Below are 23,853 nucleotides of genomic sequence, written 5' to 3'. Positions count from 1 at the left end.
GCTATACATATTTACCAGATCTGATGCTAATGTGCACTCTCACTGCCACATATTCATATTTACCAGCACTAATGCTCTGGGCTGCCTATTTCAGATGTTATTAAGGGCTGGTTATTGAGGTGTTATTGATGTGGCAGCAGTCCTCTGGCTTCAGGGAAATACTGCTACACGCAGTGGGAGAAGCATTGGGTCTGTTGCTCGAAATGGCTATGAACTGCATTTTTATGTCGCTACAAAGCAATGATACTAACTCCTATGCAATATCAACACATACAAAGATGCACTTAAGTTAAGTAGTTCAACTGAACAGAAAAACCATCATGTATAAAAGCTACATTAGTCAAATAATGAAGTCGATCTTTAAATGATTAAACATTAGTTCTGATAATTGATTTAATCATTGAAGTTATTCATTGGGACAAAATACCAAATCATTTTTGATCCAAGCGTCTCGAAAATGTTATTTTACTGCTTTTCTGTCGTATAATCGAATATTGAATACCTTTTGGTTGTGTAAGAAAAAGTGATTTGAGAGTGATATTGCTTTGGGTTCTCAGAGGAGGTGCGGCCACTTTTCATTATTTTCTCATATTTTGAGCAGTGGTTCCCAACACAGGGCTCGAGACCCTATGAGGGGCCGCAAGATGATTAATTGGAAAACATATTTCATCTTCACAAAGATATGCTTGTTTTGGGACTTTTCTCTAATCTTTTCTCATGTGAGTTACTGGATAATTATACTTCTTCAGTGTGAGACCAGACATTGCTTTGTTTAATGGCGGGCTCAGACTACAGTGTTTTAAAATCCTCACCGATTTTGAAATCAGGTTGCATCACGCACACAAGGAGAAACTTCACAGATGTTCTTCTCTCTAATCTTGCACACACTGCAAGATTTGAAAACAATGGTGCATCACGCGCTACAGGATATCATTAAGATTATCGTGCCAGGGGTAGCAATGCACCAACTCATCTGATTCTCATGAGGAAGCAGATGCAAACTTTGCAGTGGGAAGATGCAAAAGCAGGAGGCCAGAGGAGTCTGGATGTCTATTCTTCAGCGGTAACTGCAGCTGAGAACTAACTGTCAGTTTTAACATCTGTCAACAGCAGTATGTTAGCCTCAAAGACTAGACTATTTCCCATTGCTGCTCTGTGACCACATCAGCTTGTCTTTATCATCGGCTACTGTAACCCTACTTGGAAAGTAAGGACATAATCATGCAGATTTAACTCCTAAGTATCAAATGTTTGAAATTAACGAGGCAGCCCCTTTAAGTCTGCAAGCAGTTTAGGAGGTTTAAGACTGAATCTATAAACCCCTCACAACAGTACTGACCAAGGTCCAAGACTAGATTTCTTCCCTGATTGTCAGGAGGGATGAATCAGGAATAAATCAGCCCAGAATTTTAGTAGTCTGAGCCGGGTTAAGGCTCTTAAGCTCAAAAGCTTGAGAACAACTTCACCAAAATATTATCTACTATAATTTGTTTATCGTTTGTTTTATCATGCAGTATTTTGCCCGTTTTCATAAAAATGTCAGTCATCAAAGAGCAGACACACCTGCAGTGCAGTAACTACAATGAATATTTTTAAGATACGATGCAGATGATTGCCTTACAAACAAACAGTCCTGTATTTTTCCATACAGCCTTGTCTTAGGTTGCCACCCTTGCCTCTCTCGGCACCCGCTGGTCGCACTCCATGGCCCCGGGGCAGCAGAGTGGAAACACAGCAATCCTGGCACTGCCAGTATACTCTCCAAGTCCACCCACCATAGAGAGCACTGGTCTCCTTGTTCCATCTGTCACTCCACTCCCATAATCCCCTGCTCCTGTAACCGATCTAATGACATGTCTTTGCCCAGAACCATCGTGAGAGCAGAGCTTTGTGAGTTTTAATCATAATATGAGGACTGGGAATAAAAAAATGCTAATATGTTTGTGTTCAGAGTGGATGTTAAAGGGTAATACCACTGTTGAAACTAATCGTCAAGGTTGCTCTGTGCATGGTTAGCGTTGTTTTATTTTTCCATATGATGGTCCTGTGTGCGTTGTTATGAATGTCACATTATATATCAGCTGTACCAACAGGCATGAACTTCTACAGTATATAAACAGATACTTTGGGTTTATTTGTTTGTAAAGTTGCTGAATATTAATCAGAGATTTGAATGCTAAGCACAAGCACTGATGCATCATATCACACTCTGCACACGTAAAAACTCATATTGCTCCTGTCAGTCAAACCACTTCAGATGCGTGTTTAGAAAAGATGGTGGACAATAGAGCATTTCTGAGTCATTATGATGAGGGCACAGACAGGTAAATCAAGGGAAATGTCAACTAACTTGAGTCTGATTGGCCCGGGAACACGATGAAGGATCGACATTGGCAAGCACCTCTTCCTCTGACATTCTAACATGCATTTTTGGCATGTTTCTGATGCCGCCTCTCCAAAAGTAGGCTGTTTGATATGCTTACCCACTCCTCCCTGACTGTTTGTTCTCTAGCCCTGCTGCATGTCATAATGGGCTGAGGCAAATCACTTCCAGCCCACAGCCGAGATGGTGATTGTATCAAACTGACCCCTAACAAGCTGTCAGCTCATATTTGATAAAGCATGCATCAGCACTGGCCGGCTTGGCATCCATTTGGACAGAGCACACAGGTCTTATTCAAGCAAGTGCTATTCCCTCAGGTCTCTGTGCCTCTTTCTCTCTCTGTTTTCCCAGACAGTTTGACTTGCCTCAGACTTAATGATAATGGCATCCAGTGGTGTAATTTGATACAGACAGTTGGACTCCACTTGCTCCTCAGGGCTGTAAAGTAAAAAAGAAACTGCATGAAATGTCTGATCATATAGATAATGGATGGATGGATGGATGGATGGGTGGATGAGTTGTGCCTCAGCTTCTCCCATTACATCAGCTCCAGTGCTGCGAAATCTTCAGTTCCCCGGCTACCACATAGAGGGAGCTCATGCGTGTTGAGAAAGCAAACCGTGGAAATACTGAATGAGTGAGAGAGTGCATGTGAGCGAGCGAGAGGGAGGGAGAGAGAGAGAGGTGCAGTGAACGAAATCACATCGTAGGGGAATAATAATGTGACACAACCCCAGCAGCTAAGATATTCATTTGAACTGTGTGGCAGGTTTAACACGCGCTTTCGTTTCGGACCAACTTTGGCCAAGTAGGGGGGAACCTGGTGACCCACCGCATGCCCCGAGGCGGCGTGACAAGTTGGGAGAGGTGGAGAGAGAGAAAAGGACTCGCATCACTATTTTTAAATGGGTACAGTGAGATTTGGGGGGCGTGGACGGTAGAGGAGCAGCAGTGAGCATGTTGGCTCTTGGCTGCTGTTCAGTGTACTGATGTGCCGGCTGGAAGAACCCGACTACGCGTAACAAACGGTCGGACGCGGAACGGTGCGGTTGCCGTCACTCGTCGGCAGCTGACTTTCTGTGATTTTTAAAGCCCGTTTGGCGTTTTTTGGATATATTTCTTCAACACGCTGCCTTTTGACGGTACAAAGGACTTTAAGGAAGGAGGATAAGCTGTGAAAACGTTTTTGTCTAAAGGAAAAACGCAGCAGTTGCCGTGCGTAACGGACGAAATCTGGCCGATCAGCTATTTGAATGACAACACTTTGAGGCAACTGCTGTCCTATATGTTTAAGGAAGCCTAAAATTGGAACTGACTGCGCATGGTAAGTCACCGTGGGCGAGAAAAATTGATGTTTCAATGACTTTTGGGATTTGAAAGCTGGTCAAGTGAAACTGAAGTGATCTTCATTTGTAAATATTGACAGGTGTTCCAGTCAGCCTGTAATTCAATTCTTATGTCTTAAAACACCGCGGACTAAGACTGAGGATGGTAACCAAACCTTTGTTATGGATAATCCCAAAAATGGTTTAATCCAGTCATCTTTACTTTCCTAATATTGGGTGAAAGCACATAATTGGTAGTAACAGTCTTATGATGCGTTTGAAACGCCGAATGAGAAAGTAACCACCACTTCAGTGTCTTCTTGTAGTTGTAGCCGATCTGGCAACAGCCAAAATGACAAGCAACGGACCTGTCATCGTCTACGAGTGGCTCAAGACCCTCCAGCTCGCCCAGTATGTCGAGGCTTTTGTGGATAATGGATATGACGATCTGGAGGTTTGCAAACAAATAGGAGACCCCGACCTGGATGCCATCGGCGTCTATATCCCTCATCACAGGCAGAGGATTCACGACGCGGTGAGAAGGCTGAAAGAGGAAGCCCAAGAGACGGCCAGCGGACTGTACTTCACCCTGGAGCCGATGCCCCCCGCAGCCGAGATTTATACCAGTCACATGGTGGACCAGTACGAGTCCAAACTGCGGGGATCCAAGTCCTGGACCGAGCCCAACAGTGACCGGGTTGGGCGCAACGGTGTGTACATGGGCGCGCAGAGGAACCTGACGCTGGGCAATAGGAGGGAGCTGGTGATTTACCCCAAACTGAAGCTCAAGATCATGATCAGGGATAAGCTCATCAGAGATGGCATCAACCTCGCCAAGCCGCCCTACTCTAATAAGGTAAGAGGAACCGGATAGACTCAGGTCGCGGCACCACCTGCCCAAAGTCATACATGTCAAACACTGGATGAAGAGGCGCTACTCAGTGCATCATGTTTAATACTCATACTTTGCAAAATTATCCCACTTAACAAGCAATCTGCTGAGATATCCACTGAAAATATGCACACATCCTCTCTACATTTTTATGCTTTGATTTTTAAGGAGTATAAGGAAAGGTGAGAAAATTACACCTGATTTGAGCATTGTTTTTCCGAACAGTTGGCTTTCAAAACAAATCTTTCACATTGGAGGAAATCCAGTTTGCCACACGAAACAGGTTGAGTGATTTGCAGAGGTAGTTGATTTTGCAATGTGCCAGAGGTGTTTTCGTGGCACGAAAAGGGCTGACGGCTGCTCCACATCATCCATCCATTTGGTTGAAAGCCCACTGTCAGTCAGATAGATGTCAAAATAAGGTAAGAAACTGAGCTGTAGGTAAATGCCTGCATGGTGCCTAAACATTTCCAGCCCTGCTTGCTACTTTGCAGGAGTGTGAGTGGTTGCCGCCACAGTGAATGATGGGAATGAAGTTGCTGCAGATCAATAAATGGAGAGAGAGAGAGAGAGAGAGGGAGAGAGAGATCCTGAGGAGCTTTCACCCTGTCTGTGATTTCCTGCAGGGGGAAAAAGATTTACACTCTGATTATTAATCTACTCTGACCTCACCTGTCCAGTGACTTGCCTCAGCATTTGGTGTGGGTGGATCATCCAGGCCTCTTTGCTGTGATGAATGGGCGGCGGGCTGTTGATGGCAGGGGCTGTAAATGAAGAGCGCCCAGCTGGGTAGGCTGTTGCAGTCCTGTGAGGAGCCAGACTGAGAGGGCTTCTTGTTTTCACAGGACTGGTAGTGACCTTTTTCCATGAGTGTCTGAATCATATGCCCGACCAGCTGAGAGGGCTCCACTGAATGACTGCTGTTAACATATAAGGAGGCTTTTGAGGGGCCTCTATATCTTTTGTTGGGGACTTACAGCAACATACAGTTTTGCTTACAACTGAATAGTAAACCAGCAGTTTTCAAGGATAATAACAATCCACAAGAGTGGAAGTAAATGGGTTTGTTAGTAGGTTAGCAGAACAGACCAAACCTTTTGGTTTGGAAGCTTATTTTGAATACTGGAACTTTTATTGTGCTAATTCAGTGATGCCTATATTTCATTATTCCCAAAGGAATTACTGACTTAGAAATTAAGTCCTCTAGTCCTGCAGGGTTTGAGCCCCCTCAATGAGATGCTCTCTGTGGTACTGATCCAGAGCCTGCTGATCAGCCTCTTCTCAGGACTTGAGCAAGCCTGAGGCGTGAGGCGGGAAACAATCGTCCTGAGTAGTTGTGTGAAATGCATGGAAAAAAAATACAGTGCATAAATTATTCCACCAAAGAGCTGGGGTTGGGGGATCAAACTGAGAGACCTCGATATTTCTAAAATCCTGGTTGCAGCCTTGTGTGTCTGTTGGATTATCTGTGTGTTTGCATATTCATGTGTATGTAAGGGATTTTAAGTCTCACTTGCCCCTCCAGCTGAAACAGATCCTGAAAACATGGTGTTCGTGTATTCATTCATGACTCTAGCTACCTTTGACATTATCTACTTTATCATTTATTTTGCATGACCCAAACCCAGATATCATTTACCCAGTCTGGTACTTCAAATGGACACCGAAAATGAATCCAATTTTTGCTTGTTTTGTAAGCGCCATTTTTTTTTTGTCTGTCTGTATATTTCTGCCACTTTGGCTAACTGTGAATCCCACAGAGATTTAGGATTTGTGAGGGATTATCTGTCAAACCAGGGCTGAAACAAAGTGTTGGTTCCAGAGGGTTAAACTATCCCTCCCTTTGAAGGCTGTATTTATTTAGAGCCAGAGCTTTGGCATTGACGCTTGGAGGGGAATGAGCAGGTCAAGGTCTTTCTCTCTCTCTCTCTCTCTCTCTCTCTCTCTCTCTTGTGTGTGTGTGTGTGTGTATGTGTGTGTGTGTGTGTGTGTGTGGTAGTGTGTGTATGTGTGTGTGTGTAACCCTGTAGTTTGGAATTGGCTCCAGCCCAGTGCTTTTCTCCCCAGGACTAGTGAGAGGAGTGTGAGAGATGGAGCACTGACCAGCTGATGGAGGTTCGACTAACTGGGCCATGATTGGTCTGTAGATATCTTCTCTTTCTCCGCCTTTGAGACGAGACGTCACCCCCAGCGGAGACAGAGACCAGAGAGGCAGACTCAGGGCAATTACAGGACACACAATGTTAGTCTCAAGGGGGATATTCATTGTATGGTGCAACCAAGCTCTCCATCCACATTTAAACTGTCCTCTGCGCTCTCAATACGCAGGAAATTTCATGGACTGTGGTCTGACAGGCCTCTGTTCATCTTCTCGTCGCTGCCTTCCTGGTTTGTCATTATGCAAAAGACAAGTCAATATTAAGCACTAAGATTCAGAAGTCCTCTCTGGCGTGCACTAGAGTATTATTATCAAACAATTCGCTAAAAGGGCTCCGCTGTGTGTAATAAATACCCGCGATCCTTATCAAGGCCGCAGAAGACCCCTTGTCTGAGAGAGCGTATTATTTCTCATGATGTAAACAAACACTTGCGCTACAGGCTGCACATTTCTATATCTCTCATCCGGGAACAATATAAGCAGAGAAGACGGTGCTGCCAGTCGTCACTGAATGCACCACAGCCGTGGACTTAATGTTCATTCTTTTAGTTGAAACTTGCTCAAAACGTGCTAAAATATTCTGAGGATAAAAAAATGTTAGTATTTGTCAAGAGTGCAGTCAGTATGTCTGCTCTTTGTTTTCGTTTTCTGAGAGGTACTGTGCTGGAAATGGTGCCAGGGAGCAGGTTGTGCTGTCTGCTCATTGGCTTGCGCACATGCAATTATAATCCTGAAACAAGAGTGAATATCTGATGACATTTGAAGGCCTTGTATGAGGTTTGAGCAGGTTTGCAGAGTCAAATCACGCATTTTTTTATTTCATGTTTTTGTTAATTACAGGCTGCTCTTGTCCATATGGTGTTCATTCATCCATCCTTGTAAGATCTATGTTTTATACATTGTATCTAATCTATTGTGTTTTCTTGTTACCGTACAAGTGCAGTGCACAGACAGCAACAATTGCTATTCTGTTTTACGCCCAATTCCATTTTCCCCTCTGCTTCCTACTACCTTTTCGGCTCCAGTGATTTTTAAGGATTTTGAATATTGTGTCTTATCAGAGCACTACCACTTTTACTTTAAATAGTTTTCTCAGCCCAAACAATTTTGAAGATGTGTCCTCAATCTGGTCTCATCAAGAGAAACGGCAGACACAGTCAGTCATAATAGCGCCTCATTGTTAGTGCGGTGTTTCGGGAGGAAGTGGAAGCTAAACACTGGGAGATTCTCCATTGTTTCTATGGAAGCTGATGGAGCCACATGTCCTTTCACTGCTGGTCTGTTTTGTATTCCCAATTTCCGTGCATTGAAACGAGCCGCAGAGGCAGGCGTCCAGCATTGTGCCGATGGGTCGGCGATAAAATCATGGGTGTCATGCAGAGAGTGAAAGGGTTGTAAATAGGTGGGTGCTTGGGTCGGGGGAGCCGCTATCTCCACCACCACTTTGGCAGGTGAGATGTTCAAGGCCTTTGTGTGACTCCCACAGGACAGCTGATCAAATCCAGTGGGTGGGAAGAATGAGAGGCCTCCAGCTTAACAGGCCTTAAGAATGTAAGAAATGCAGTGGACACCCGGACATGTTGTGTCTGTCGGGGGGGGGGGGGTTAAGCAAAAGGGAAAGCGGCTTTTAACTGACTGTGTTTTTAGCTTTCTGTTGCAAAAAAGAAAAAAGAGAGAGCTCATCACCTTACATGCCAAACACTCACCTCACTTCCTGTTTCTGCCCTTTCATCTTGATTAATATCCCAGCACTCTAACCAGGCAGGAAATTAGCTTCTTGTTTAAGATGACCCTCTGTTGTCCCACTGTGGTCGTTAAGGGCTCTCTGCTAGGCTGGACAACACTGCCAAGGCTCAGTGCGAAAAATCATTTTAGCAGTTCTACCTCCAAAAAGTAGAATGTGTCGAAATCAAAGTTTTCAAATCACCTCTGAAGGCTATACGTTCACAGGCTGACTGCCAAGTAAAGTGATGCTGGAGAGATGAGAACAATTTAGTGGCACAGATTTCCATTCAAGCTGCAGTGTGATGTTCTGTTTCTCACTACATATGCATGTGACGTATCGGATATTGTCGAAAAATGAGAGGTACTTCAACCGAAATCCATTAATTCAAATTATTATATGGCTAAGAGCTTTTTCATTGCCTCCGTGGAACCCTCCAGCGAAAGCTTTTCATGAGCTTTTCATTTAGCCTATGTTTTTTGGCGAATGTCCTCTTCATCTTTGTCCCATGCTATAGGGCTGGCAGTTTGCCATAAGGAGGGAGAGAGCCTTTCACAACCGCCTCTGAGCTTTCCATGCGTTCTGCTGAAAGCTCTGTTTGCTCAGTCTTTATTAAGGGCTCCTTGAAGGCGTAATCAACCGAGGACTCATAAAGGGGAAGTCATAAAGAAGTCAAGGACCAGTCTCTATTGTCCTGAGAGGACACAGAAAGTAAATTAGCAAAGTGAGCTGCTGTTTACTTTGAAGGAAAGCGGGGTTACATGGAGCACTAAAAAAGCATATATCACATTGCCATCAGATGGAGAAAGTGACATACACACTCACTTAGTGGCTCTTTTTGTAAACAACTTGTGTTTAGGGGCTTTTTAAACCATCTGTGTTCACCATAAACTACAAGTACCAGTATTTAGCTCTCTGGAGAGCAGCTGCGCATGGTGACGCCTGATGGCTATCACCCTGACCTTTGACCTCACTGCTTTTGGCCCGTCATACTCAGGCACAATGCTTTGAAGTGATCTCAGTCAAGACAATGAAACGGACCACACACTCTTCTAGTTCTCAGTGAGTGCCGCAGCTAATCAACGTCAAATTTAAACCTTGCGTCTCAAGTGCATGTGATCGCTTTCCCATCTGTAGGAAGTATTGTGTGCGATAGTTCATGAGACAATTTGCACATCTGTGCTCCTGTTGGTCCAAGAACAATAACTGGAAAAGGAGCCTCACTATGCATTTCCTTAAGTGCTATCATTGCAAAGACACATCCAGTCACTGGATGGTTCTCATCTTCTTTTAATCTACTGAGGGACTTTCTGTCTGACAGACTTGACCACCCATCTCCAGAGAGCATGTGTGAATGTGGGAAAGCAGCGTTTGTGCTGTGTTTGCAGCTGGCTGTCTCATTTCAGCAGGACAGAGTGAGAGGGGGCTCGCTCCTACTGTGCTGTTTCTCACATGATCAGCTGGCTTTACAGCCACTTTTATTCCCCGGACATGTGAACTTGGTTAGAAAGATGACATTTCGCAGAGCCCCAGCTTACAATTCAACAAAACGTCTCTCCATTCATTCACAGGAGTTGTTGAGGCATGATAATCTCAACATTTAGACGTTTAGTTCATGTTGAAAAATGGAATTTATGCTTGTGGCAGGGTGAATGCCACTCCCTCCAGCCTTTGGAGATACAGTATATTGTATTTAAATAACATATGTGAGCTACAGTACATGTGTGTCATTGAAAGTTATGTGGTCATGGGAACAGCTTTAAATAAAGCAGGCCAGGCAGTCAGCACAGCCATTTCATTTTCCACAGTGTGTGGGGAACAGGTCCTGATGACACACATTCATGACAGATACATTATCAGAGCTATTCTGGTCCAAGGTTTCAGCAGCTTCCAGACAGCCTGTCTGCATGACCGCATGGTGTCTGCATCAGCGACTGCAGCCTGTATGATCAATACTAAGGTATATCTTTTAAGAAAAAACTTGTTTTCTAATGTTAATCGCTGGACTGGCATCGGTTTGTGAGCTCTCTTTTAGCTCTGTAATCTTGTCAGTATATTTAGATTGTGTCTTCAGCTTTAAGGTGAAATATTCCCAGAACTGGTGTTGTGCAGGATTTTAGTTCGCCTCATGGAAATCAAGAGGGATTAACCAACTGGAATAAGAGAAATTAATTTTGACATCTGAAAACAAACCCCTAGTATTTTGGAATTCACATCTTTTAACTCAGGGCTGTATTTTATGGGTCAGTACACAGAAGGCGGATTCCTTGTCAGCAACAGCCAACAGTAAAATCAGAGTCGCTGTTGTAAAGATGCTTTTTTTACACATTGATTCACCAGCTTGCACTCAGTGCTGGCAAATGCAAAACCCCAAAACATCAGCTTGCTTCTCTCCGCGAACTGTGTGCAGTAACCTAAAGATATCCCACTGTGATAAGAGCAGCCTCGCTATGGTTCCAGCACGTGTACACAATAATGACCCTGTAGTCCCTTTTGAACAGTGGAGATGGAGGAAAATGAAGATATCAAGTGCCCTAACAGGATGGAGAGTGACAAGAGAGCAGGCCAGAGCATCTGTCTGTGTCAGGATCCAGATTGCAAACACACTTGCAAATCAACACATCCTCGCATGTTTTCCCTCTCTCGACGTCTCTGTCTAGCGCACGCTCATTACTACACTCGCAGTGATCACTCTGGAGGGGGATCATTAAATGTTCTCATAAAAAAAGTAGCAGAGCTTGTTAGAAATACGCGACCATACATTGCTGTGGACTCTGCACGGGCGCTGCATGCATGCTGTCATTCATTTGAGGGATCGGTTTTGCAGTATTGCTTCAGGTATTCATGTGTGACGTAAAGTCCAAGGAGGCTAATTACCTCTGACTCCCACGCATGTACAAGCTGAGGTCACACGAAAGAGGATTTGTTAAAAGTTGCCATGGAGATGAACAGAAAGATATTTAAATGTCAAGCATATGTTTGTCTGTCCTGTAATCTCTCACTGTTAATGCTGGCTGTTTTACATTGTGAATGAGATTACTCCCAAATGCTATAATGCTATCAGCAATAGGTGTGCTCCATAGAGTTTAAATATTGCTGGGTTAAGCAGCTCTTTCATGCATATGCATCGCTGCATGCTGTAGCTCATTGTGCTGAAAGGGTCAGATCAGCAGTGAGCGAGATTAATCTATGAAGGTCAAGCCATATTTTATCAACCACTTACTGGAGGTTAAATGTAATCTTGCATCATCCGTAGTCCTGCGGCTAATGATGATTTTCAGAATTGATTAATCTCTCGGTTGTTTATTCGATTCAAGTCAAGGCATCATCTTGATTGCTTGTTGTTTTGTCTGACCAGCAGTTCAAGGCCCAAAGCTTTTCAATTTACAGTGATATGAAATGCAAAAAGGCAGCAAATCCTCAGATGTGAGAAGCTTAAACTGGCAAATGTTTGCTATTTTTGTTTGATAAATGATTTACTCACTCTTAAGTGATCGTCCAAACTGCTGGCATTTAATTTCTACGAATCAACTAATCAAATAATGGAATAATCATCCAACTGTTACAGCGCTAGTCATCTGCTTGTTTCTTCATGAGAGCTGCACAAAAAAACCCAGACAACTGTAAGCTCCTTTCACGAGTGTGACTCTGGTCTTAAAAAAAATGCGATTTCTAGCCATCTTTCTCAAGATTTGCTTCTAGATTCGGCCCAAGCTTGATGAAATGATCATCTTTCCAGTAAAAATAATGTAAAAAATGAAAAGCTTGGAAAGCTTTGTGTGCAATGCATGGAGGCTCGGACCAGCTCCATAAATCAGAATGATGAGGGCTAGTCCTCTTGCTACTTGGTGGAGGAAGCGTCGAGCAGTTTTGGGAGGGTCAAAGCGCTGCAACCTCCAACACAGCTTAACTCTCCTACATGTAGCTGCAGTTTGGCTCACGTCGGCCCATATTATGTTGGACTGTGTTTAAGGGATATAATGTAGGGGTGTAGAGAGATGAGTGAGGCATGATAGCAGTGAGTATGAGTGTTAGAGAGACAGACAGGCCGAGTGTGTATAATTACCTTGTCTGAAGCTGCTGCCAGCTTGGTGTATGGAACGCAGCACAACCAACTGTCAACCCCCACCCTTATGCCTAATTGGTCAATTTCCAAGGCATGAGGGCAGGGCTGCGCTGAAAGCTTTGATCACGGAGACCACACCAGTGTCGATATGTCCCTACCTGAGTGCTCTTGTAGTGGCTGTGCCTGGCAGGGGATTGAGCCATACTAAACCCACTGAATGTCTGTCTGTTTCTTGTTCTGGCCTCCCTGCGGCTCCACATACCTGAATCTGAACCCTAATTACCTGGCAGTTGCTACATTCCTCAAACACGCCTACGCAAAAACACACTCACACACGCACTGCGTTACCGCACACGCTTTATTACAAAAGCAGCGCCGGCGTTTCGCAGGAACACTTTTGTCTTGTGTGGTTTGCCGCTTGTAATATTAGAAGCATTTACAAAACATTTATGGGTTGCAGCACATTCCAGGACTAATGTTAATCTGTGTGGGAAGCTCTGTGTTGCGCGTGTGCGTATGTCTCCCTGCAGCTGAACACTATGGGACATAACTAACACTAACTGTGGGGAGTGTGGGAATATGTGCTGGTGATGGGTCCTTAGTAAAGCTGAAAAGGTGCACTATTGATGAAGGTAGGGCCTGATTTAAGATGATGGATCATGTATGATCATTGATCATTGAGAGCACAAACTGTTGTTTGTAGCTCTTATTCACTGATTTTTATTCATTGCAATGCTGCAGCATATAGTAGGCAACAGAGAACAGTATAATGCAGCATGAAATTAACATAAAATATAGTTAGACACTCAATTACGTTTTTATCTTCACTTTTTACTAGGTTTTCTCTGGGAGACAGTTAGCTGACCCTAGCAGTTCCGTCCAAATGGGCTGCAGCGAGGCAGTCAAACTCGTCATTAGTGGATCAATCTGGACGTGCTCAGTATGGAAGGCTGGAGTTCATCACGCTAATTGCTGCTTTTTGACCCCTGTACATGTTAGACTTAATTGTTCTATTCATTAAACGCTGATTGCGCGCCACACTGCTTCATGCAGGGATGAATAGGGACTCCACTGTGACTGCTAAGTCTGTCCCCAGCCCGCCACGGGCTTCACATCCGATTCCCACATCATTAAAGCTGCAGTAGGGGGTTGGAGTCCTGTGGCTTCTGCAGAGAAAAGTCTGGTCGAGTTTGTTTTTGTTTGGGTTAACCTTGCAACACATTATTCAGTTCACTCATTCTAAGCTTACTTAAAATACACAGAGTGAATGAGTGAACTCTAGAGGTGATGAATTATACTGTATAAACTTAGTGTTTGTATAAAACAGCTTACCATCCTGGTGTGCATCCACCCCTGGAGTCAGGAGGAGCAAATGCAAGACATGTGCCCGACAAACTGTGCGCTGGGAGAGTTTCCTCTACTGCATGGCCTCAATATGTTGCCCTCTGATTATAGCTGTAGATTTTCATGGATGCATTTGTATTTTGGGATGCTCATATAGCCGACTAAGGTCGCCCTTTGTTAATGTCCGAGATATGCGCTCTTGATGCTGCTTCATCTGCTGTGGGTGAACCGCAAAACCACAATTTTCATGTCAGCAGATCTTTCAACCAATGCTGTGCCAAACCCACCCGTGTTTACTTTAATAGCCCTGGAGAATTCTCTCTGAAGGATTTCTCTCAGGCAAATGTTGGAAATGCGTAGTGTCTTCTCTGGTCCCACAGCATTTTTTGACATGGTGGGGTTGGCCTTCAGGGCCCTGGCGCCATCGTCAAGGTTCTGAGATCATCCCAGCCTCAGTTTAGTCGTAGGGTTCATGTTACACAGTCAAGTAAGGTCTTGGCTTGAGTTGAATGTGTGAACAAAGTCATCAGAAAGGTTGTGTCAATTAAATTTGCACTCATGCGTAAAAAGCTTGCAACTGGCCTGGTGTAACTTTTACTGAAAGGCGCTAGTTTATGTGCCCAGCGAAGTGATTTCTAATGCTCAGCTTTGTTTAAAGAGGATTAGGCTAAATCCATATTTATTACGACATGGGGGGCTTTGAAAAATATTACGATGATAGAAGCTTATGAGCATTTTAATATTATAGTTTGTATCACGGAGTAATACAACAGCTTTGCATCCTATGACTCAACACTTGTCCTTTTGAATATTTCTCGTCGCCCCCTTGGCCATGCATAGCAACAGCAGACTCATAATCTGCTGCTAACGTGCAGTGGTCATGACCTTTGGCGGCGGAGGAAGTGTCGTTAATCCGGCAAATCACCTCTTCACTATGAATCCATGCAGCACCGAGCTGATGTCACACACAAAAGCCAAACAATGAACTGGCCGACTGACAGCTCGCCGTCCAAGCCTGAGCGGAGGGGTCATGCATCAGGAATTTTCTCTGCTCCAGCAAACATCATCACCCAGTTTCACCCCGTTCTCATTCACTTACAGACAGGGAAGACAAACTGAAATACAAATAGACAGACTGGCAGACCTGTCAAGCCAGCAGAGGGGATGGGATAAAGACAGGCAGTTGGTCAGACAGGCAGACAAACTGGCAGTTTTAGACAGACAAGAAAAATAGCAGATGCAAAGAAAAGCCAGCAGAGACGGGGCTGGATTGACAGACGGGGAAATAAAACATGTGATGGGAATCTTTTAGTCTGTACAGTCTTAAATACTCTTCTCTCATTTGGGACTTTTTAAAGGGGGCCCACAAGTACCACTATCACACCCATACGCATGATATATCTATAATAACCTGTTTTCATCTGCATGTACGAGGTTGTGTTTGCAGCCATTAGTGTAAGGCAATTACTCTCATTACATACGCTCCAAAACAGCTAAAAGTTGAATAATTAATATAGGAGCCATTAGATCATGAGTCAGTTCATAAACTGTGTAAGGATGATTGCTGAGGTCTGAGGATATGCTGAGTGACTGAGTGAAGTGCTCGGGGAGAGGAAAGTGCAGCGTGAAAACTGAACGCCTTACATAATTTGCCTCTTTCAAAGATGCATCACCTGATTAAAAACCTTTTTCCCGGGAGCTGAAATGTAACACGATTTGGATTATTTCATCCCACTCACCCCACTTTTCAAAACCCATTCGGCAGCAAGTGTGACCGCTTTGGAGATGTGTGCCGTGGACAGCAGCATGGGAACGCTTGGCCTTGAGCGTCTCCCAGGCGGACTGTATTGTGATATGAGACTTTGTTATGGTCACTTAGCCATATCCCTTGCCTGGAGAATATCCCCCTCCTACTCTACTGTCAGTCCAGAACAATAGGCTGCAGGACTGGGCTTCTTCTCCCAGCAGCCCCTGCACCTCTGATCCCTGTCCCACTCCATTTATGTAACAGTTGAATACTAGTTAGCTAACCTACTCCACTTTAACTGCATAGGAAAACCAAGCAGAACCCTCAATACACCCAGAAACCAAATTCCTAAAACTGCAGTTAGATGCCCTGAAATATGCACCTCTAGCAGAACAAGCATAGTTGAATCAGAGAAGTAGATTACTTTGTTAATACTTCCCTGAAGATGACAAAAGGTCTTTACTGACTCCAGTGGCAGCCATGCTTAAGCGTCTTGAGGAAGCAGACTACAATGCGGCAGTGGAAGTTGAGGGCAGCGATTATACGTGGAGACGGTCGTCATTGTCATGCAGGAATCCCACAGCCGGTCTTATAGCAATTGTTATGCAAAGTGGCCATTCAGATTTTGCAATCTGCTTAGAATGGAGGTTCTGGTTTGGGCTTTGTGTGGAAATGATATAGAGAAGAGGAAAGGAAGACATGTCTGTAAATATGTTCTTACTGTGTTGCTCTTGTCTTTTCTTTCACTTTGACTACAATACGCCTGCACACACACATACACAAACCGTCTCCACCATCAGCTGTATATTTCTGCAGAACAAAGGCGTCTAGTCCCTCCTTTTCAGCTAATACATGTAGGGCAGACGCACCACCTTATTTCTTAACTGTGTTTGTCTAGAAATCAAAGCCCCTCACCGTTGCCGCGATCATCATTACCCTGCAAAATCACAACAGCGTGCACGAAGCTCAAGTGTTCTCATTGTTGATTAGCACAAGGCTTCTCCCGTAATCCTAATCAGGATATTGATGATGAACCCTCTTCACTTGGGAAGAGGCTGAGGAGGCCTTTGTTATGAAATGGCATCATGTCCTCGGAGGCTGAGACTCAGATGTGACTGTTTATTCCAGTCACACGAGCGATGCTGTTTATACAGTCTGAGCGAACAGATTTAGAGAATTTCCCATACTGCCTCGTTCTCTGTAGTAGTAGCTGTGGTTGTTTTTAAGTGGTACGTTAGCTTGCGAGATGTGTGCCTTGCTGCTTAAACTCAATTAAAGTTCCATCAGGGCTATTTTCTTTTCTACGTGCTGTTCTTTTCTTTGTCTCCTCTGTTTAGCCGTGGAGTTACTGCTGCCAATGCTAAATGCAGTCTGCAGCACCAACAGGTAATTGGATTTTTTAGAAGCAGCAGGTATTCTTTTTTTCTCGTAAAATCCATAAATAAGTAATATAGTAACAACATTTGTAATATTAATAGTATTACAGTACTATGTTGTGAAAGGAGTGTATTCAAATATTGTTTTAGGACTGTACAGAGAGCCATACAACATAAAGTCCAGTGACGATACAACGCTATGACATGCACAAAAAGATGACAAAAAGTTGTTTACACAGTCAAATACTCTGCAAATCATTTTGACAATATCCTATCAAACACAACACAAATGATTGGAGTCTACAATAATACAGTTTTTAGATAAGTGGTGCTGCAGGAATCTGTCCATTTTGCTGTAAACAGTTTCAATAGCCACACAGGGAGTACAAACTTGGCTTATTATTACCACTGACTACCTAAGGCACTGAGACACATGAGCTATCACAGAACACACGACTAATCGCACATTTTCTGCTGCTAATAGCCACTTCAAATTCATTTCAAGAAATATGACTTAAGATGCTGTTTGGTGGTTCACAGCAAAACCTCCAGCCGTAAAATGTTAATTTCTTGTCACCTGATAGTACCTGTGATTCCACGTCACCCAGAGTCTTGCTCCATGCTAGTGTGTTTCAGAGACTCTGTCTGTTTTAGGACTCAATAACAGAAAAGATGACTTTATAAAATGTTCATTTTCTGCAATATTTGACTTCTGTTTTTCCAAACATCCCACTGCTTTTTAGAAGTTTTAGAAATGTCAAATGCATTAATTCGTGTCTGCCAGAAGAAACTTCTTAGATAAAACCCACTGGCACCTACTGTTCAGAGCAAACACTAAATGGTTCAATCAAGAAGTTAAAGCGCTGTGCTAGAAAAAGGGAGAGCAAACTGAACACTTTGCAAGTTCCTCTCATGAATACTTCCCCTCAGAGGACGCGGCGTGCTTTTCTTTGAGCTGCTTTGCAGTGGCTGTCTCATCACTACCTTGTCATGCCTGCTGTGAAACAGGCCTTTACACTAGATGCACATCACCGCGACTGCTGCGTGAGGAAGCAGACATGCATCTCAGCACCAGTTAGGATCCCACTAGGCCACAGGGGCCTCCAGATTCGTCTTATGCAATCTGCTCAATATCTACAAGCTCCGGGGTTGTCAGAAAGAGTCTGATGAGACGAGCGCAGCCTAACGTGCGTCTTCTCTCCGGGAGTTTGCTGACTATTTCAGGCTGAATTGGGAGATGATTACAAAATGAGAGGTTGCCTGACTAAAATGTAGCATATTCAATAAATGGGCCCTACTTGGCAACATTGTGCAGGAGTATTTCAACACTGAAGAAAGTGTTCACGTTCAGCATCTCAACCTCTCCTTGCCTCTGTCGTCCAGTGGCTGATTAAAGGCCATGCGGGCTCTTGCCAGGGACGCTTCCTATCGAGTCAGCACTCTGGCCCTCCTGGAGATGAAAACAGCCCTGGGATGTAAAACACAAGCAGAAGTGTGACCAAGCTTTTTTCACTGATACTCTGAGCTATGTGTATGCACACTCCATTTGATATCTGCCATCACAGAATCCTCTCTCCCCCAGCACCTGCCAGACATCTACACTTAGATGTCTGCTGCTACTTTGCCACATTAACACTGCACCTACACTTCAGCCTACAGTGCAAACAAGCTCCAATATTTTGTTACTGTTAAGCCTCTTCATATTTGGACATCCACGGTGACAACTCCTCTATTGGGTATTCTCTGCTCGTTGAAGGAGCGTGTGAAGCCTGGGTATTTATGTTGACAGTCCCCACAGCCCCGAGTGAAGCCCCCCACTGAACTCCATTCACAACCAGCTCATTATGGGATGTCAAGTCTGGCATCCGTTCTCTTTTTCAGGCTATGGAAGTGCGTTTTTTTTTTTTTTTTTTTACTGTAATAGGTTACCAAGGCAACATGCAGGAGCACCGCTGAGACTTTTTGGTGGTGCGCTCTCCTGCGATTCTGCGGACAATAAGCCCAGTGACAGGCATCGCTGACATGCCTGCTGCTGTAACCATAATGACGGAGATCAGGTCTTGCTGCTCAGCTTTCTAGGTGTCATTTATTGACAGGCAGGAGGTGACTTGGGCCCGGTGCTGTAATTCCCCCAACTGCTTCAGCTTTCCGCCTTGCATGTCACACCTCAGGATTGGAAAGCCGGGGTGCAAGCCAAAGCTGAAGAAGTAGGTCACTTTGCATTGAAAGAGGGAGTGATTGAGTGTGTGGAAGCGTATATGGCGGCATGCTCTCTAAGCCTCAAATGCGTTTCTGCTAAATACCAAGCCCTCGGAGGAATGCATTACTCTAGATGAAGACCCACGGTCATTCAACCCTCAAGGGTTGGACTCAGGCATGTCCTGTAGGAATAGCCTGACTCAGCCAATCCAGGCATGCCTGCAGGCTCTCAGCTGTTAATGTGCTCCTAACTGAGTGTCACGCATCTCCCTACTGAAGGTCGGAGGTCGAGTGGGCTCGTTCAACTGGTCTCCACAGAGGCGGAAAAGGCCGCGGCAAAAGGGGAAGTATGGCTTGTGCTTGAGCGGCGAGAGCCGCTCAGGAGGGCCCGGAGCATGCCAAGCCCCCATTTCCACACATGCAGGAAGTTATCATTAATACGCTGCTTAGCCAAAGAGAGGGGAACGGGTGGGAGTGAATGTTTTTCTTACTCTCTCTGTTCACGGCAGTTGGGAGATTCCTGTGGAGGTGTGATTTATTATTTGCATGCGTTTGAGAATTGGCCGATCACGTCATGGAAGCACAAACTTGCCATGGACACATAATGCAAAAAACACACTTTTATATAAAAGAAAGACGCTATATTTTTATGTTTTCATGTCCCTATATGATCAGTACTCTTGTTTGTCTCCATTCTGGCTTGAGTCAAGGCTGTCGCACCAGCATCACACTCGATATTGTGCGTGGGTGGTCCGTTATGACCTTTCTTCCTCCTTTTTTATCTCCTGTATGTAAATAAGAACAACAGCCATGGATATATCATTGGCTCGAGCTGCCAAATGCAAAGTGGGTCACTGAAATGAAAGAAACCATGCACGACACACACTGCAGCCGGGCGATTGTTTTAAACCCGATCAAGTGGCTTCATAAGATTACTAAGCAGTATTCAGCACCATGGATTCCTCTGTAAATGTCAATTTATTCAGTCTCGTCTCATCTCCAGAGATGTTGCTTTGCATTTGAGGCATAATTTGCATTAATTACACACAATTCTGTGCTTTTGTTTTTGTGTTTAATTTGCCCCTTTATTTACTTTGAAACAGTTGCCTCTTCATTATGATTTCACTGCAGCTAAGAAGGAGTAGAGAAAACGAGGCTTATTTATTTATCTCCATTTCCTGGAAAAGCAGCTTCATCTATTGTGTGCGTGTGTGTGTATGCTTTGTCTCTGTCTGCTTTCTCTCTCCCGTCTGTCTCTCAGCGGAGGGAAACTCGCTGACAGAGGCTCTTTGTTAATAGAGGGGGAGAGACAGATGAGACTAGGTCATACAGGCAGATTAGTGCTCATTGAAATCCTATAGGAAAGGTCATTTACATAGTGCAGCTTAAATCCACTTGTGACCTCATTCGTGAACCCATTCACAACCCTGACACCCTCCTCTCATTTCTAACACTGTTTTGTAAACAAATGTGAAGCATGTTATTCATGTGCTTTTGCTGTGGGAGGCCGGTCCTGCAGCGTAACGGGCAGAGCTGCATGTCAAGTGACCATTTCCCAGCTGACCCCAAGTCGTTCAGTTACAGAGTTTCACTCTGCTGTGATGTTTGTTTTGAGGAGTTTTGCCTGACCCCAGCACATTTTTTCTATGAATGCTCAGTTTGTGTCGGGTTCTTCAGACTGCTGACACTGACAACAGGAGTTTGTTTGGTAACATTATTTTCCTTCAATGAGGATGAGAATGTGGAAATGAATAATGCCACTGTGATGAGCCTTTGGGACAGACACTCAGTCTGCTTCCGTATTGGCAAATCCAAGTAGGTGCTGAACAAAAGTACTTGTTGCGGGATTACTCTAATACTGTTAGCTGGCAAATTTTACAGAAACAATGCAATCAATCCACACTGTATGCCTTTATATGCATGCAACAGTGCAGTCATACCAGATTATATTATTACTGGAGTGCAAAACTAAGCGCTTTAACTGTATGACAAAATAGTTTACAATAGACAAAAAAAGGCCACATTTACATTTTATTCACTCTATAATCCACAGTAAACTCCACTAGACATTAGCAATAACCCACCTTTTGTGGACTCATTCTAAATCGTCCTTGAAACAGCCTTTGCTGATGTAACTTAACAAAGCAATCACAGGAAATCAGTCATTTCCAGAGCTGGCAGAAATGCAATACGCGTAAGGCTTTAGTTTACAGTGTCCCATCAGGAGCGAAAGAGGAGAAGACAAACTGAAATCCATGATTCAAGTGACTCAGCTTTACCATGGCAACGACTGACACTGAAGTGGCTGCACATGTGTCTTTCACATGACACTTGATCAGAATTCTTTGTGTGTTGCCAAATATTGGCCTTCGACGTGCTTTCATTGTCTCGACTGTTTGCACGCTGTGTTGATGTGCAAGTGTTAATCGTGTGTTATTTTGTGTCTCCTTCTTAATGGTTAAGTGGGACCAGGCGAGATCCTTCGGCAGACACTGTCGGCGCTGCTGTCAGGGCAAATAAAGCTTTCTCATGGTCGGGAGGCACCGCAAAAGAGAGGGGAAAAGAGAAAGCAAGAAAGCAGAAGCAAGTTCACACGATTTATATTTGTTTTTCTTTGGCACGATTGCCTTCTGTTTCCCAAGTTTGCCTCATCCCTGGGAATCAGACTGAACTGTGCTAAAGTGAACAGTGCCTAGAGTTACAGCAACGCAATAATGGGTTTAAATCAGTTTAAGTCAGATTTGTGTCAAGGGGTAAGCTTTCCTCCCAGCAGCAGTTTGCTTTGCCTTGGTCCAGCACTATCTCCCTCTAGCTTTCCCACCCTCTGATACATAATGACAACCGTAATCTGATTGGACTCAAGGAATCTCTCCCTCGCAGCTGCGGGTCACTGTAAACAAGACAAACGCTGCATGGCGTGTCCCTATCACATTGTGACAGGTTTCCACTGTTTCATATCAGTCACAGTAACATTTTCTACAGGAGCTCTCTCCGGTGTCTGGTCCAAATTTTGCTTGCTCCCACCGTGATGAATTGGAAATGTTATTAGTGCATGTGGAGGTATCATTCCCTGCTTACAAAGCAGCAGGGTGTGGTGTCACTTGTGGAACTGCAGCCACAGTTCTTGTTGTGTAGCATTGCATGTCTCAGTATTGATTCGCTATAGCTTGCATTCAGGTGCATTAATGCAAATGCATGCAGGGAGCACCTGTGCACAGTGCCCATGCTGTAGGAGGTGAGAAGAGAGGTGTCAAACCCTCTCAGAGATCAAGAGAGGCCAGAGTGGGTTGCATGCTTGCCTGCCTTAACCTGTGTCTGTCTCACACGCATGAGAGAAGAGATGTCTTCAGCGTGAGCTACTTTGCTAAGTAATAGTCAGCAAAGGAGAGGATATTTCCAGAGGCTTTAGCATGTGGCAGCAGTGATCTATCAGAGCTGATTTATTAAATGTTTCTGAAAATAAATGCTTTATGTATGAAAGTTGCAGTTTTGACAAAAAATGAATCATAACACAAAAGGCACCAGTGATTATATCCAGTAATGCAAGCAAGCAAGAAATATAATTTACTGATCGTGTGAACTCTTTTCCCGCAAAAGACTGCAAGAAATTCCATTACTCACGCTGCTATTGCTCATCAGTCTTTAGTCATTTGCTCAATAAACGGTACCAGACTCCCATTCATCTCAAAATGTAAATAAATGCTCAGAGATATGAATGAATTCTTTGAGTCTCATTTATGCCATGTAAGGTTTACTCCTTGCTGATTTTCTGCAGTCTGTTTCTGCTCATCTGCACTTGTGTATGTTTTCCTCTGGTTGGTAATTCATGTAACAGTCTTACATGGACTCATTTACAGTTGGAGCTGCATTTCCCGACTGTATGCCTGTCTCCATTTATCAGGGTTGCTGAGAGCAGCACTAACCCAGGGTCACCTGCTTTGCATGAATACCCTTTTAATGGTTGTGCTTTATTAATGCCGTAGTAATTCTTCACCTTGAACAATGCATGGTGTCAAGCTAACAACATTTAAAACTTTGCAGAAAGTAAGGGCTTCGCAGGCCGACATGTAGCATGCTTCTAATTACTAAAAATGAGTATAACAGTGTCAGTAATGGGATACAGTGTGTTGTAAGTATTTTATCAGCCTGCATGGTATTATTGGGCAGTTCACTGTGCATGCTGTTTGAAGTTCCTTCTCATTATTAAGGCAGCTCCTGCTTATCCTAAAAAGGAGCACCAAAGGGGTTTTTAATCACTGGTAATTGAAAACCCTGCTGAGAGTAAATGAGTCACAATGTGACAACAGAGCTGTGCAAATGCCCTGTAGAACTCCAACTCTGTGTCTGCTTCCTGTCTGCTCCCCTTTTCCCTTCCTGACTGCAAAAAACAGACGTTCCTAATCCTAAATTCAGATGACAGCATCTCTACATTTATATAACCACTGAGTGACATGATGCAAATCAAACTGCAACAGCAGGGACCAGTCTTACTGTATGTCAAAGCAGCTATTTAAGCTTCTGCGGGCTGGCAGAGTAATGAATATATATTAAGTTTTATTTAAATTCTGTTTATTGCCTTTGGTGAAGGTGAATCACTTAATTTGCATAGTATGCAAGAATAATGGGCACTTAAGATTCTT

The 23,853-nt window shown here is 44.0% G+C and overlaps 1 protein-coding gene across 4 annotated transcripts in view; it reads left to right on the top strand.

Moving 5' to 3' along the window:
* The first annotated feature begins 3,046 nt into the window (after window positions 1-3,046).
* sash1a (SAM and SH3 domain containing 1a) overlaps window positions 3,047-23,853 on the top strand; it is a 166,309-nt gene continuing 145,502 nt past the window's right edge. For all 4 annotated transcript variants that reach the window (XM_070986904.1, XM_070986899.1, XM_070986903.1 and 1 more), the window contains exon 1: window positions 3,047-4,564. In XM_070986904.1, the coding sequence (XP_070843005.1) occupies window positions 4,061-4,564 (504 nt within the window). In that variant the 5' untranslated portion in view covers window positions 3,047-4,060. The remainder of the gene's footprint in view (window positions 4,565-23,853) is intronic.

The sequence above is a fragment of the Chaetodon trifascialis genome, chromosome 19 (genome assembly GCF_039877785.1).
Source record: "Chaetodon trifascialis isolate fChaTrf1 chromosome 19, fChaTrf1.hap1, whole genome shotgun sequence".
NCBI classification, from domain to species: domain Eukaryota; kingdom Metazoa; phylum Chordata; class Actinopteri; order Chaetodontiformes; family Chaetodontidae; genus Chaetodon; species Chaetodon trifascialis.
Note: the sequence above shows the minus strand (reverse complement) of the source record. Positions and strands in the feature narration are given on the sequence as shown.